At 47.1% G+C, this 12,333-nt stretch overlaps 1 protein-coding gene across 1 annotated transcript in view; it reads left to right on the plus strand.

Annotated features, from left to right (window-relative positions):
- Positions 1-12,333, plus strand: part of MYO18B (myosin XVIIIB) — a 197,441-nt gene that overhangs the window by 89,334 nt on the left and 95,774 nt on the right. Inside the window, exons 21-24 of the mRNA XM_037878962.1 lie at positions 591-656; positions 2,417-2,545; positions 3,455-3,598; positions 6,915-7,004. Of these exons, the coding sequence (XP_037734890.1) occupies positions 591-656; positions 2,417-2,545; positions 3,455-3,598; positions 6,915-7,004 (429 nt within the window). The remainder of the gene's footprint in view (positions 1-590; positions 657-2,416; positions 2,546-3,454; positions 3,599-6,914; positions 7,005-12,333) is intronic.

Below are 12,333 nucleotides of genomic sequence, written 5' to 3' on the forward strand. Positions count from 1 at the left end.
TCCTAGCTTCTTAACCCTTTACAGGTGAAAGGGTTTTTCCTCTGGCCAGGAGGGATTTAAAGGTGTTTACCCTTCCCTTTATATTTATGACAGGAACATTTAGCTCTTCGCTTCTAAGGACCAGTCCTGAAGGGCTCTGAGCATCTCCAGGCCCAAAGCACTACGGAGTTGATTCTGCTCTCCCCTGAATCAAAGGCAAAACACCTGTTCACGTTGTGGTGAGCAGGAGGGGTCCCAACCTTTGGGAGCAACCCTGAAAGAGGCTAAGCACCCCTAGATTTCAGAAGGAATTGTGGGTGCTCAGCATCCCTCATGTGGGACACTGGTTGTCCTCTAGTGCTTATGCACCAAAACTGTGCACCCTGTAGACTAACACCATTAATCTGGCCACACCCGTCCCCTCAGCACGACACTGTAGGCCTGTTATAATTGCAGCTCTCTGTCAGTTTTAGTGGAGGGTAACTTGGGTCTGATTTGGCCTGAAGAGTATAATATATGCCAATCCCCTGTTGTTTCAATACAAGTCAAACCCAGGTCTCTGTGGTCAATGAATTCACCAGTCCAGTCCGTAATGTGCTCTTTCTCTACAGGCAATAGAAGAGCTCTTCCAGGTACTTGATCTGGAAAAGAAAAGTGTAGCAGTGGGACACAGTCAGGTATGTTGTCCACAGTCCTTGTGTCGTAACAGTGTAAAATCTAGGCTTGTGACCAGGAGCACTTTAGATTCAGAACTTATTCTCTAGTAACCTAATACAGTGAAAGACATTTTTCTTGCTTCCATGTTGAAACCTGGGAGTCTAAGTCCCGATGGAAATCAATGAGACTTAGGCTCCTAACTCACTCAGTCACTTCTGACAATGTTACTTGATGTGAACTATACATCAAGCCATTAAGATCCTACAAGCAGGACATTTCCAGATGAATAGTTGCCATAGTAACACTTTCAAACTTAAAGCTAATCACAGAGATAAATTAATTATATATACACTGCTGCCTCTATCTCAGGGATGCTATAGAGAAAAAATGTAATTCATTGAATTATTCTCAGGAGAAGAATAACCTTCTTTCGTCCTGCATACAATAGTTTGCAATGATCTCTTCTGTGAACCCCTCTTATTTTATCAATAAGCACGATAGCAGCACCAGTCAAATCTTGTTATATCGGAGTTCATATTTTCGTCACTCTGAACATTGATTTTGTACTGGATTGTGAAGTTAATATAGCCATTAATGAGAAAATCAAATGGGGTGAAGCAATCATAGCATTATCTCAAGAAAGCCAGGTTTCTTGGAAATGCTCTCTTATACCATTTTGGTTCTTTTAAAATATAGATTTCAATTATATTATAAGGCTCACAAATACAGTTTTATTTTAATTTAATTAGTTTTCAATATAAAAAGGGTAATATGGAATATTTAAACCATATTGGTCAAAGCACTGAGCATTTTGCTTGACTAAGGAGTGGAACAGGATCTCTGAATTTAGCCTTCTATTGATCTTTCAAAATACAAATACATCAGCACAATCTATATTGTTTGAGGCATGTTTGTAACAAGCTCAGGTAAAGTAAATGACATAATTGTTTCTTCCTGACCTGCGTTGGTACGTGGGTTCCATTGTTACCGCATCATGCATACACTATTGCAAATGCATTTTGCAACAGAGAGTCCAATGTCATCTGCCCATAAAGCAGGTAATGACCAATGATCCATAGTCAATGTCTCAACCCCATGCAGCTTTGAGTAGGAGTTAGGGCATGAACCTGTAAAAGAAAGGGCGGTGTAGACAGTAGAAATGGTGAGTGAACTGCAAGTTTGAATACAATGGGGTCCATTAAGGCTCCCGCAACCAGAGCTGGGAGGGCAGGTTCACTGCCCTACTGACAGTGGTGGAGATGTTATGTCTGGAGAGAGCAAGAACAATGCCTTGAAGTGGGGTGGGAGTGGGCCCTCATTCTTAGTCACTGAAAAAACATAGCTTGTGCTTCCCTCCGACAGCATCCATCTGGGGTGAGGATTTGCTGGGCCCTGAGGGGCCATCAGGACATGACCATGGCTACAGCATGCTCAGCTCTGAGGGGTTCACTGCTGCCCTTTCCCTTTGTGCTGGGGGGACAATGACGGCAGAACCATGGCACACCAGCCCTGGGCAGAGGGGGGACTCTTCCCACCCACTGTATATGGACCATTAATTGTTATAGACATAGGGATAGAGTCTGGAGACCCACGTGTGGAACTCCTGCAGATCTCAGAGGAAGGCTGGCGGGCGGGGATCAGAAGCCAGAATATGGCCTATTGGCTTTAGCGGGGTGGTCACTAAGCCACAGTTAAAAGAAAAGCTCTTATTTCCTTCTGGACAAATGCTGGTGAGAGGCCACATTTCTGGCAGTGAACGATTTCCATCCATTGCCCCCAGGTTTTCCTGAAGCCGGGCATAGTCTCCAGGCTGGAGAAGCAGCGGGAGAAGCTGATATCCCAGAACATGATTCTGCTCCAGGCAGCTTGCAAGGGCTTCCTCTCCCGCCAGAAATTCAAGAGATTAAAGGTAACCGCCTTCCTGTGCTCCTTTGCTTCAACCATGCTACAGGGGTCGCCCACCTCTTTGGGAGAACCCAGCTGGGCCGGAGGTGACCCGTGGATCTGCTGCTTCACGGCTGGGCTGGGCATTCCTGTATTCTCTCCTGTTGCCCTAGGTCACCCTGGGCAGGAGAGAGGTCTCATTTCCCCAGGCAGTACGTTGTCGGTACCTCTGGAAAAGCTTGAAATGATCCTATTGAATAGGAGATGGAACAAACGTTTGCCCATTGATCATGGGCCATATTATGACCCCTGTACTTCTGTTGAATAGCACCGTGAGCAGCCCCAGTGATACTGGGGGGGCAGCTCCTGGCATAAGGTACTGCTTAGCGTGAGTAGGGTATCCCATGCTGGCTCCTATATTTCAGAATTCCTGGGTCTTGTGTAACGTTAACAACAGCCTCTCGACATGCATGCACACACATGCATGCACATTGTATTTAAAAACACAGCTCATTATATTTAAAAAGTTTGCAGGGTTCATTTTTAATTTGTACATTCTAGTTTTCAAGCTAAATCTTGCAAAGCCAAATGAAACTGAGCAACTAGGCACAGGCAGGTCAAACCACGGCTCAGGGCCATGTGTACTGACTTTCGGAAGTCAAGCAGCACAGTCCTGTGCAGCCTGGAAAATGAACAATCCATTCCCTAAACCACGTATTGATGTTAGTTGGTAACACCCTTCAGATCTTCTTTAATACCAAGCTCTTTGGCCTTGTCTCTGCTGGAAGCGGCACGGTCCTATGCCCTGTTTCGATTCTGGCGAAGTGCTCCATTTTAGCACTCATCTGGAACTCTTGCTCATATCTCACTATACTGGAGTGAGACTGATGTCATTGTTGGAAGAGTGCCATTGTTTTTGATGCTCTAATTTCAGATTCAGCGCTTAGCCATTCGGTGCATCCAGAAGAATCTGGCGGTGTTCCACGTGGTGAAGGACTGGCCGTGGTGGCAGCTGATGAGCTATGTTCGGCCATTGCTTAGTGTGAACATAGTGGAAGACCAGCTCCGAGTCAAAAACGTATGTAACAGTAGAGCAAAGACACTGAATGGGATGCTCAGCATGCCAGCCAGACAGGAAGTAGGTTTTACTGCCAGAAGAAAGACACATTTTGTTGGTCATACCCAATTTTTAAATCCTGTTTCCAGTCCTGCACTGTGTGAGCTGGGTAATGTGTTTTCAGCTTGTCCGAGAAATAAGAATAAGGCTTTTCAGGGACACCTGGGGAAAGTGGGAATCTGAACCTCAGCTTAGAATAAAACGAAACACACAGGTGACAAGTCGGTCTGTGAAATTAAATTCAAGCCCATTACAAAGGCAAGACCAGCTGTTTGGCTGCAAATACAGGCACTGTATCCCATCCCAGTCCTGGCTCTGGACAAGAGGCCCTTTCTGGCTTTGGTTTAGACATGGCCCCATCACTGGGACGTGAGAGGGTCCAGATATAAAGTTCTGGAACAGGCCCCTCTCTAACATATCCGAATGGAGAAGTGGGAAGCAGCCCTCAGCTTGCCTGGAGAAGGGGCATTTAAAGAGGGGGACTTTTCTATGCGCCACATTCATGGAGGTTCTTTTCCAGGGGCCCTAAACAATCTAGCATGGAGCCCAGACTCCATACCATGAAAATGTACTTTCCCGGGACCCCCCCGCCCCCATGCTCTTTCCAACTCCAAAGGCTCCTGAGGAACCACTGAAATATCGGCCTTCTGGTAAGCAGACCACCTAGTCCAGGGAGGGACCATGTACAGCAGCTGATTTCTGGCTGCCAAACACTGGGCTCTGCAGTGATGAACAGGGCTAGCAGGCCAGATTCACCCCTGGCAGACCAGGCTCAGCTCTCTGATGTCAGTGGAATGATGCCTGCTCCAACCATAGTTCCATTTAGAATCATAGAATCATAGACTATCAGGGTTGGCAGGGACCTCAGGAGGTCATCTAGTCCAACCCCCTGCTCAAAGCAGGACCGATCCCCAATTAAATCATCCCAGCCAGGGCTTTGTCAAGCCTGACCTTAAAAACTTCTAAGGAAGGAGATTCCACTACCTCCCTAGGTAACGCATTCCAGTGTTTCACCACCCTCCTAGTGAAAAAGTTTTTCCTAATATCCAACCTAAACCTCCCCCACTGCAACTTGAGACCACTACTCCTTGTTCTGTCATCTGCTACCACTGAGAACAGTCTAGAGCCATCCTCTTTGGAACCCCCTTTCAGGTAGTTGAAAGCAGCTATCAAATCCCCCCTCATTCTTCTCTTTCACAGACTAAACAATCCCAGTTCCCTCAGCCTCTCCTCATAAGTCATGTGTTCCAGTCCCCTAATCATTTTTGTTGCCCTCCGCTGGACATTTTCCAATTTTTCCACATCCTTCTTGTAGTGTGGTGCCCAAAACTGGACACAGTACTCCAGATGAGGCCTCACCAGTGTCGAATAGAGGGGAATGATCACGTCCCTCGATCTGCTGGCAATGCCCCTACTTATACATCCCAAAATGCCATTGGCCTTCTTGGCAACAAGGGCACACTGTTGACTCATATCCAGCTTCTCGTCCATTGTAACCCCTAGGTCCTATTCTGCAGAACTGCTACTGAGCCATTCGGTCCCTAGCCTGTAGCTGTGCATTGGATTCTTCCGTCCTAAGTGCAGGACTCTGCACTTATCCTTGTTGAACCTCATCAGATTTCTTTTGGCCCAATCCTCTAATTTGTCTAGGTCCCTCTGTATCCTATCCCTACCCTCCAGCGTATCTACCTCTCCTCCCAATTTAGTGTCATCTGCAAACTTGCTGAGAGTGCAATCCACACCACCCTCCAGATCATTTATGAAGATATTGAACAAAACCGGCCCCAGGACCGACCCCTGGGGCACTCCACTTGATACCGGCTGCCAGCTAGACACGGAGCCATTGATCACTACTCGTTGAGCCCGACAATCTAGCCAGCTTTCTATCCACCTTATAGTCCATTCATCCAGCCCATACTTCTTTAACTTGCTGGCAAGAATACTGTGGAAGACCGTGTCAAAAGCTTTGCTAAAGTCAAGGAACAACACGTCCACTGCTTTCCCTTCATCCACAGAACCAGTTATCTTATCATAGAAGGCAATTAGATTAGTCAGGCATGACCTACCCTTGGTGAATCCATGCTGACTGTTCCTGATCACTTTCCTCTCCTGTAAGTGCTTCAGAATTGATTCCTTGAGGACCTGCTCCATGATTTTTCCAGGGACTGAGGTGAGGCTGACTGGCCTGTAGTTCCCAGGATCCTCCTCCTTCCCTTTTTTAAAGATGGGCACTACATTAGCCTTTTTCCAGTCATCCGGGACCTCCCCCGATCGCCATGAGTTTTCAAAGATAATGGCCAATGGCTCTGCAATCACATCCGCCAACTCCTTTAGCACTCTCAGATGCAACGCATCCGGCCCCATGGACTTGTGCTCGTCCAGCTTTTCTAAATAGTCCCGAACCACTTCTTTCTCAACAGGGGGCTGGTTACCTTCTCCCCATGCTGTGCTGCCCAGTGCAGCAGTCTGGGAGCTGACCTTGTTCGTGAAGACAGAGGCAAAAAAAGCATTGAGTACATTAGCTTTTTCCACATCCTCTGTCACTAGTGAGTCTATTTCAACAGGGACTCACTGCCCCGGTAAAACTAGCTTTTAGTCTTTCTCACAGTTTGTGGCTTGTGCTAAGTCCTCAGCATATCTTCCTTGGCTTTGGCTGTTCCTCCTCCTCCCTTAGTGGGTTTTAACTGGGGATGTGTGAGCTGGATCAGATAAAACGAAAACTGACCCCAGCCTTTGCTTATCTCTCAAAACTTGTTGGAGGTTCCAAAAGGCCCTGCCACCCTTTGGTGTCTGCATTTAACCATGTCTCTGCACACTCTGGTTCTGTTCAGCATCGGACATCAAATGGTCAAGACACTGCAAGGCAAAGTTCTTCTTTCAATATTGTTAACCTGCCTGGCAAGAGGAAAGGCTGGGATCTCACAAGTGTGTGTGCGTCTTCGCAGCTGTTCCTGCCTGATAGCTGGCCAGGGTTTCAAGAATATTTATTTGATAAGCAGCATTCAGGCACTTGGATGCTCATCCAATGCGTCTGAGGTTTGCTTCTTTCTAATTAAATGTGTGCTGTGCATACACCAAAGCTGATGTTCCCTCCATTTAAATTAGTGTCAGAAACCACATTCCAAGCAATTAACAGCGATCAGCCCTTAAACTCGCCCAGTAAATTTTCTTAATAAGGTAATTATGTCTCTCCCACTTATTTTTAACAGAAAAACTAGATTTATAAATAAACAAAGGAGGCTAGAACTCTAAGTTTGTGTTTGGCAATTTTATTTAGGAGGAGCTTGCAGTGCTAAGAAGAAAGCTCGAAAAATCAGAGCAGTCACGTAGTGAGCTTCGGCAGAACACAGAACTGCTGGAAAGCAAGGTAAACCCTGACAAATTAACTCTTTGTGCCTCTTTCCTATATGGTTTTATTAAATCACAATTACAAATTAAGGTGTGTCCCAAAAGATTGAAGTTGAATTGTATTGGCTATATGAGGAGTCAGACAAGTCTAAAACCTGCTGGTGTATTCAACACAAGTCTGGGCTCGAGCCAGTTGTCTCCCTGTCATTATCTTGCAGATTGTTTAGAGAGAATACTGTGATGCCTGTCCACATCCATCTCCTCTCCACTGTACTCCTCTCCAGCCCGACTGGGAGTCGAGAGCTGGGTTCTGAAAACCTTCATGTTGTCATTTTTGTACATGGGTTAACAATCCTTGAAGAGCTGATTTTATATTTAATCTACCAAGAAAATTACCCACTGATTAATTTTATCAGGTCAGGTACATGCAATGGGCCATTTGGGAAGCCGGCAGCTTTTAGATTCATAGATTCATAGATATTTAGGTCAGAAGGGACCATTATGATCATCTAGTCTGACCTCCTGCACAACGCAGGCCACAGAATTTCACCCACCACTCCTACAAAAAAACCTCACACCTATATCTGTGCTATTGAAGTCCTCAAATTGTAGTTTAAAGACCTCAAGGAGCAGAGAATCCTCCAGCAAGTGACTCGTGCCCCATGCTACAGAGGAAGGCGAAAAACCTCCAGGGCCTTCCAATCTGCCCTGGAGGAAAATTCCTTCCCGACCCCAAATATGGCGATCAGCTAAACCCTGAGCATATGGGCAAGATTCATCAGCCAGATACTACAGAAAATTCTTTCCCGGGTAACTTGGATCTTACCCCATCTAAAACCCATCACAGGCCATTGGGCCTATTTACCATGAATATTTAATTACCAAAACCATGTTATCCCATCATACCATCTCCTCCATAAACTTATCGAGTTTAATCTTAAAGCAAGATAGATCTTTTGCCCCCACTACTTCCCTCGGAAGGCTATTCCAAAACTTCACTCCTCTGATGGTTAGAAACCTTCGTCTAATTTCTAATCTAAATTTCCTAGTGGCCAGTTTATATCCATTGCTGTTCTCTATTAGGATGTCTGCGTACGGATGGGTGTTTTCACTCCTAGCAGATGGAGGAATCGTTGTACGCTGCCTGCCATTATTTTGGCTGCTGAGCAATTTTAGAGGCTCCCTGTTATTTTGAGGGACTGGCACTGATGCCAGCTGACAGACCATGAGATTAGAAGTAACTAGCAGGTAACCAGTTCATGTAAGAGGAATGGGCCGTGTGCTGCTGGGGCCCCAGGGGCCAACACAATGAGCATGACCAGTGTTAACAGAGTTCTCTGGTACCATCCAGCTCATAGGGCCAGTGTCTCAAAAGGAGCTTCATCATGGGCCACTTTGATGCCCCTTTAATAAATGCCATCACAAATCTACATCTCAGCATTGAATGCTCTGTTGGCATTTCCTCTCGTGTCTGCTTTAGTGCTCACACATCTCTGGGCCCGGCCCCTTTACCTTCCCCCTGCTCCCCCCACACCGTCACACAGATCTCCCCCTGGTTTGCAACCTCAGTGCCTGGCTGCCGGGGGCAGCCTAACAGCTACGCACCCAAAGTGAAGGATAGTGAGGAAGTGGCAGCATCCCCCTGTAGTCACAGCTCACCAAAGACACGGGGTATTCGCGTGCTGAAAAACGGCTGGAATCCAGCCCCCTGACAAGGACTCTGATCAGACTAGAAATTGTACACAAATCTAACATGTTCTCATGTCACTCTTCAGACAGCAGTCTCAGCAACCTCTGCAGACAGCAGGGCTGGAACAGTTTGTGTCGTGGGGAGCCATCGAACCAAACTGTAAACCCTGCGTATGGTGGAAACCACTGAGAGCCAGGGGGTGTGGCAGCCCCCCCTAGTTCCAGCACCTCTGTCTGCAGATACCAGAAGTAGCTTCGTTTAATGGAACAAATGCTGACAAGGAGAAGAGGAGGCAGGCTGTAAAATAGCCCACCAACCTGTGGGCACAGTGAGTGACCCCATTGTGAGCTGTGGGTGTTAAAAGCATTGGAGCAGATATCAGGATTCTGGAGACAGCAGCTGGGGGCAGGGTTATGCTGCTTCAGAAAGAAGGGGCTGGGAGATGTACTCAGGACAAAACAAGCCTTGGCTTGGGCAGCATGTAGGAGTCTGCACTCTGGTCCCAGACTCGGCTCCACATTGGGAGTGTGTGAGATGAATAAACACCTGGCCCTTGCTACTCGCCGGGTCTCTGAGCTGCTTATCTATAGATTCTGCGTTGTCACAGATTGAATTCACTTCCCGAAACTACACTTGTTCCACTGCCGGAGCCACGTGTACAGCCCTCCTGCAAGCTGTAAAGTGCCTTAAAAGGTTTTCCAGGAGGCTGTCAAATAGGGGAAGGAAATGGTTTTAAGCCTGCATGTTTCCATCTTTTCTGATTTTCTGGACAGTTTGTAAGAGTCAATGATCTGTTTGGAACTTCTACTTCTGGAGCCTTCCAGCTGCCTCCAAGGGAGCCAGCCAGCCAGGTCTGGTTGCAGGGCCAGATGCTGGTCAGATAGACATTGCAGAAAGGGGAAATCACGCTTTCAGTTAATGTCTTAGTCCTGTAGCCACATGCTGATTATTTCAACTGGAATTTAACACTGGTCAGTCTGAGCAGTGAGAGCAGTGTGGAACCCTGATTAACCCTAATCGCAGCGCCCAGTCGATGTCGTATGGTTTCCGCAACGGGCAAATTGTATGAAAATCTTTGCTCCAACAGTTACTTGCTTTCCAGTGTGTAACTGCATGACCGTGTGTAGCCTCAGTCCTCAGCTGTTCTCAGCATCCACTGGGCGCAGCTCAAGGGCCGGAAGGGAAGGGGTCGTTTGCAGTTGGAGCTGGTTCAGCCCCAGAACTGCTCTATATGAGGCCTATCTGGCTGTGGTCCCGAAGGCCAGCTTGGGGATAATCCGATCACAGTGAACTCCAGCCTGTCCTCCTCTTCCTGGCAGAATTCCTGGCATGTCCCTTTGCAGGGGAGAGGGGAGTTACATAAGAGTCAGCTACAGAGCTCTATGCCAGCAGGGGAGCGAGGTCTGGGAGAAACCTGGGCTCCACTGAAGTCAGTTAGAGTTTGACTATTGACTTCAGCGGAGCCAGGGTTTCATGCTAATGACCGCAGTAGAGCTCAGGCTGAGGTCATGGCACGTGTGCACACGTGCATGCACATAACACTGTAATGCAGCGTATTGCAATGCTCAGAGGCTGAGGAAGCATCAGTAAATTGGCCAGGCAGATAATGAGTATTCGCTTCGGGGATGACAGTGTTTTCATGTGAGCAGCAAAGAACAATTTAGCTCTCTCGGCAGAGATGTTTTTCTGTCATTATTTACACAGATCCCCACTGTCCCCTAGGAACGGGCTGAAGGTTTTGTTTGGAGGCTGACACAAGTTTGCTGTCCCTAGGCTCCCACCAGTGTAATTACCATGTTAATGAATTAATTGCTCCAAAGTGGCGTTTGTGTGAAGTAGAGAGAAGCTGCCCAATTTATGGCAAGTCGTTTTGTAGAAGCAGGGTCTTTTCCTCCACTGCCTGGCACCTAGTGCTGTCCTCTACGTCTTTGCAAAGGGTGTGAAACACAGCCACAAGGAGCAAAACAGAGGAGGCTCAGACTTAAACCTTGGCCAATGCTTTCCCCTCTTCTCTACAATCCCTGTGGAGGAGCAGCCAAGTGCATTTCATGGTGGAAAATCCTTTATCGACTGCTCCTTCCCTTCCCCCCTTCCCCTTGGTGGTGAATTGGATTGTTGATCACAACCATCCACCCCGTGTTGATTTAGTCATTAATGGCTCGTGGGAACGTTCATGGGCGTACACACACTAATCCAAACAAAAGATGTGGCACTAATGGGCCATGTGCCAGTCACTAAACCAATCACATTGCTTGTACGCCATATCCTTTGCTCCTGCTTTTTTTCTGTTTTTGCAATCGGTACATTGTTTTTCTGTCTGCGTAGGGCCGTGCACATTTTAGGGGTTACTGTAATATAAATAACTGGTTGCACACATAAGCCTACATTAAAAGAACATTATTAAAATTGCCATTTTCTAGGTTTAGAAAACAAACTGAAAAAATAGAAATTCCATCAGGTGGGATCACATTGGCACCCATGTGCGTCATCAGCTGGGTTGGAACCTTCAGCTCCTTCATACAGACCTCTGCCATTTGAACTAACAGAGTAAGCATTAGTGGTAGTAAGTTGTCATCCTCTGTGTGGACCGGCACTAGAGGGGATGGGACATTTTGCCAGTGGGTTTCACAGATATTTGCTGATGGCAGAGGGATGGTGAGACTCAGGGATCTTGGATTCAGGCTGTGAAAGGGAGTGTGCTCTAGTGGGCACAGACTCTTCTGCTCATTTCCACCAAGCCGGACCCTTCTGCCCCATCCTCTCCAACCTGTCCCATCTCTTCTGCTTCCCTGGATGGTCATCGCAGTCCCATTCTCCTCTCCGAGCCAGTCCTAGTCCCACTTCTCCCTCCACACCCAGATCCTTGTCAGATCTCTCTCTTCTTGTCCCTCTCCTACTTTTCCCATAGGAATAGCCAAAGGCACCTCCCTGACACAAGATCCACCCACCTGCCAAATTTCATATCACTGCTCCGAAGGATGGAGATGCTAGAGCTTCCCAAAGAGAAGGTTGCCAGATTTTTTTTAACGTGGGCAAAACATGTTTTCCCCAGCTTTGTTCTTGGAAATGGCTGAACTGTTTTGGCTGAAAAATTCTAGTAAAATTCAGCGTGAGGCAGATACGTGGCATAGAAAATTTCAGCTCAAACAGTTGTAGTTTGGCAAAGTTATAAGCTACTGAAAACAGGGTCTTATGAAGGGAAGTGTCCGGCAACACTGATAATAAGTGATGTTCCCAGCCCCGCCTGTAATAATCATTGTATGTCAATAAAATACTTTCCTGACACAGTCTGCAGTACAACTAACTGGGGGACTGAAAGGGAGCTAAGAACATGAGACCAAGGTGCTAAAGTACAGATTGGATTAACTGGGCTCGACCCAGTGGGTTTGTAGGGCGTATGGGAGGATAGACTGAACTGTTATTGCGTCTTTCAGGACAAGGGAAGGTGAAAATATAACCTAGTGCAGTCAGCAGAGTTCTGAGCATGGGCACATAAAAGAGGCAGCAGGTGGTACAGCAAATGCACAAATGAATATTACCGCAGGGAGCTTCTGCACTCAGACAATGCCAGCTACTGCGCTTTCCAGCTCGTCAGCACAAGGCAGTCTTCGGTTCTAGCCAGGCTTCCAGAGGAGGTAACAAGCATGTTTCCAGGAGG

The sequence above is a fragment of the Chelonia mydas genome, chromosome 15, assembly GCF_015237465.2.
Source record: "Chelonia mydas isolate rCheMyd1 chromosome 15, rCheMyd1.pri.v2, whole genome shotgun sequence".
NCBI lineage: Eukaryota > Metazoa > Chordata > Testudines > Cheloniidae > Chelonia > Chelonia mydas.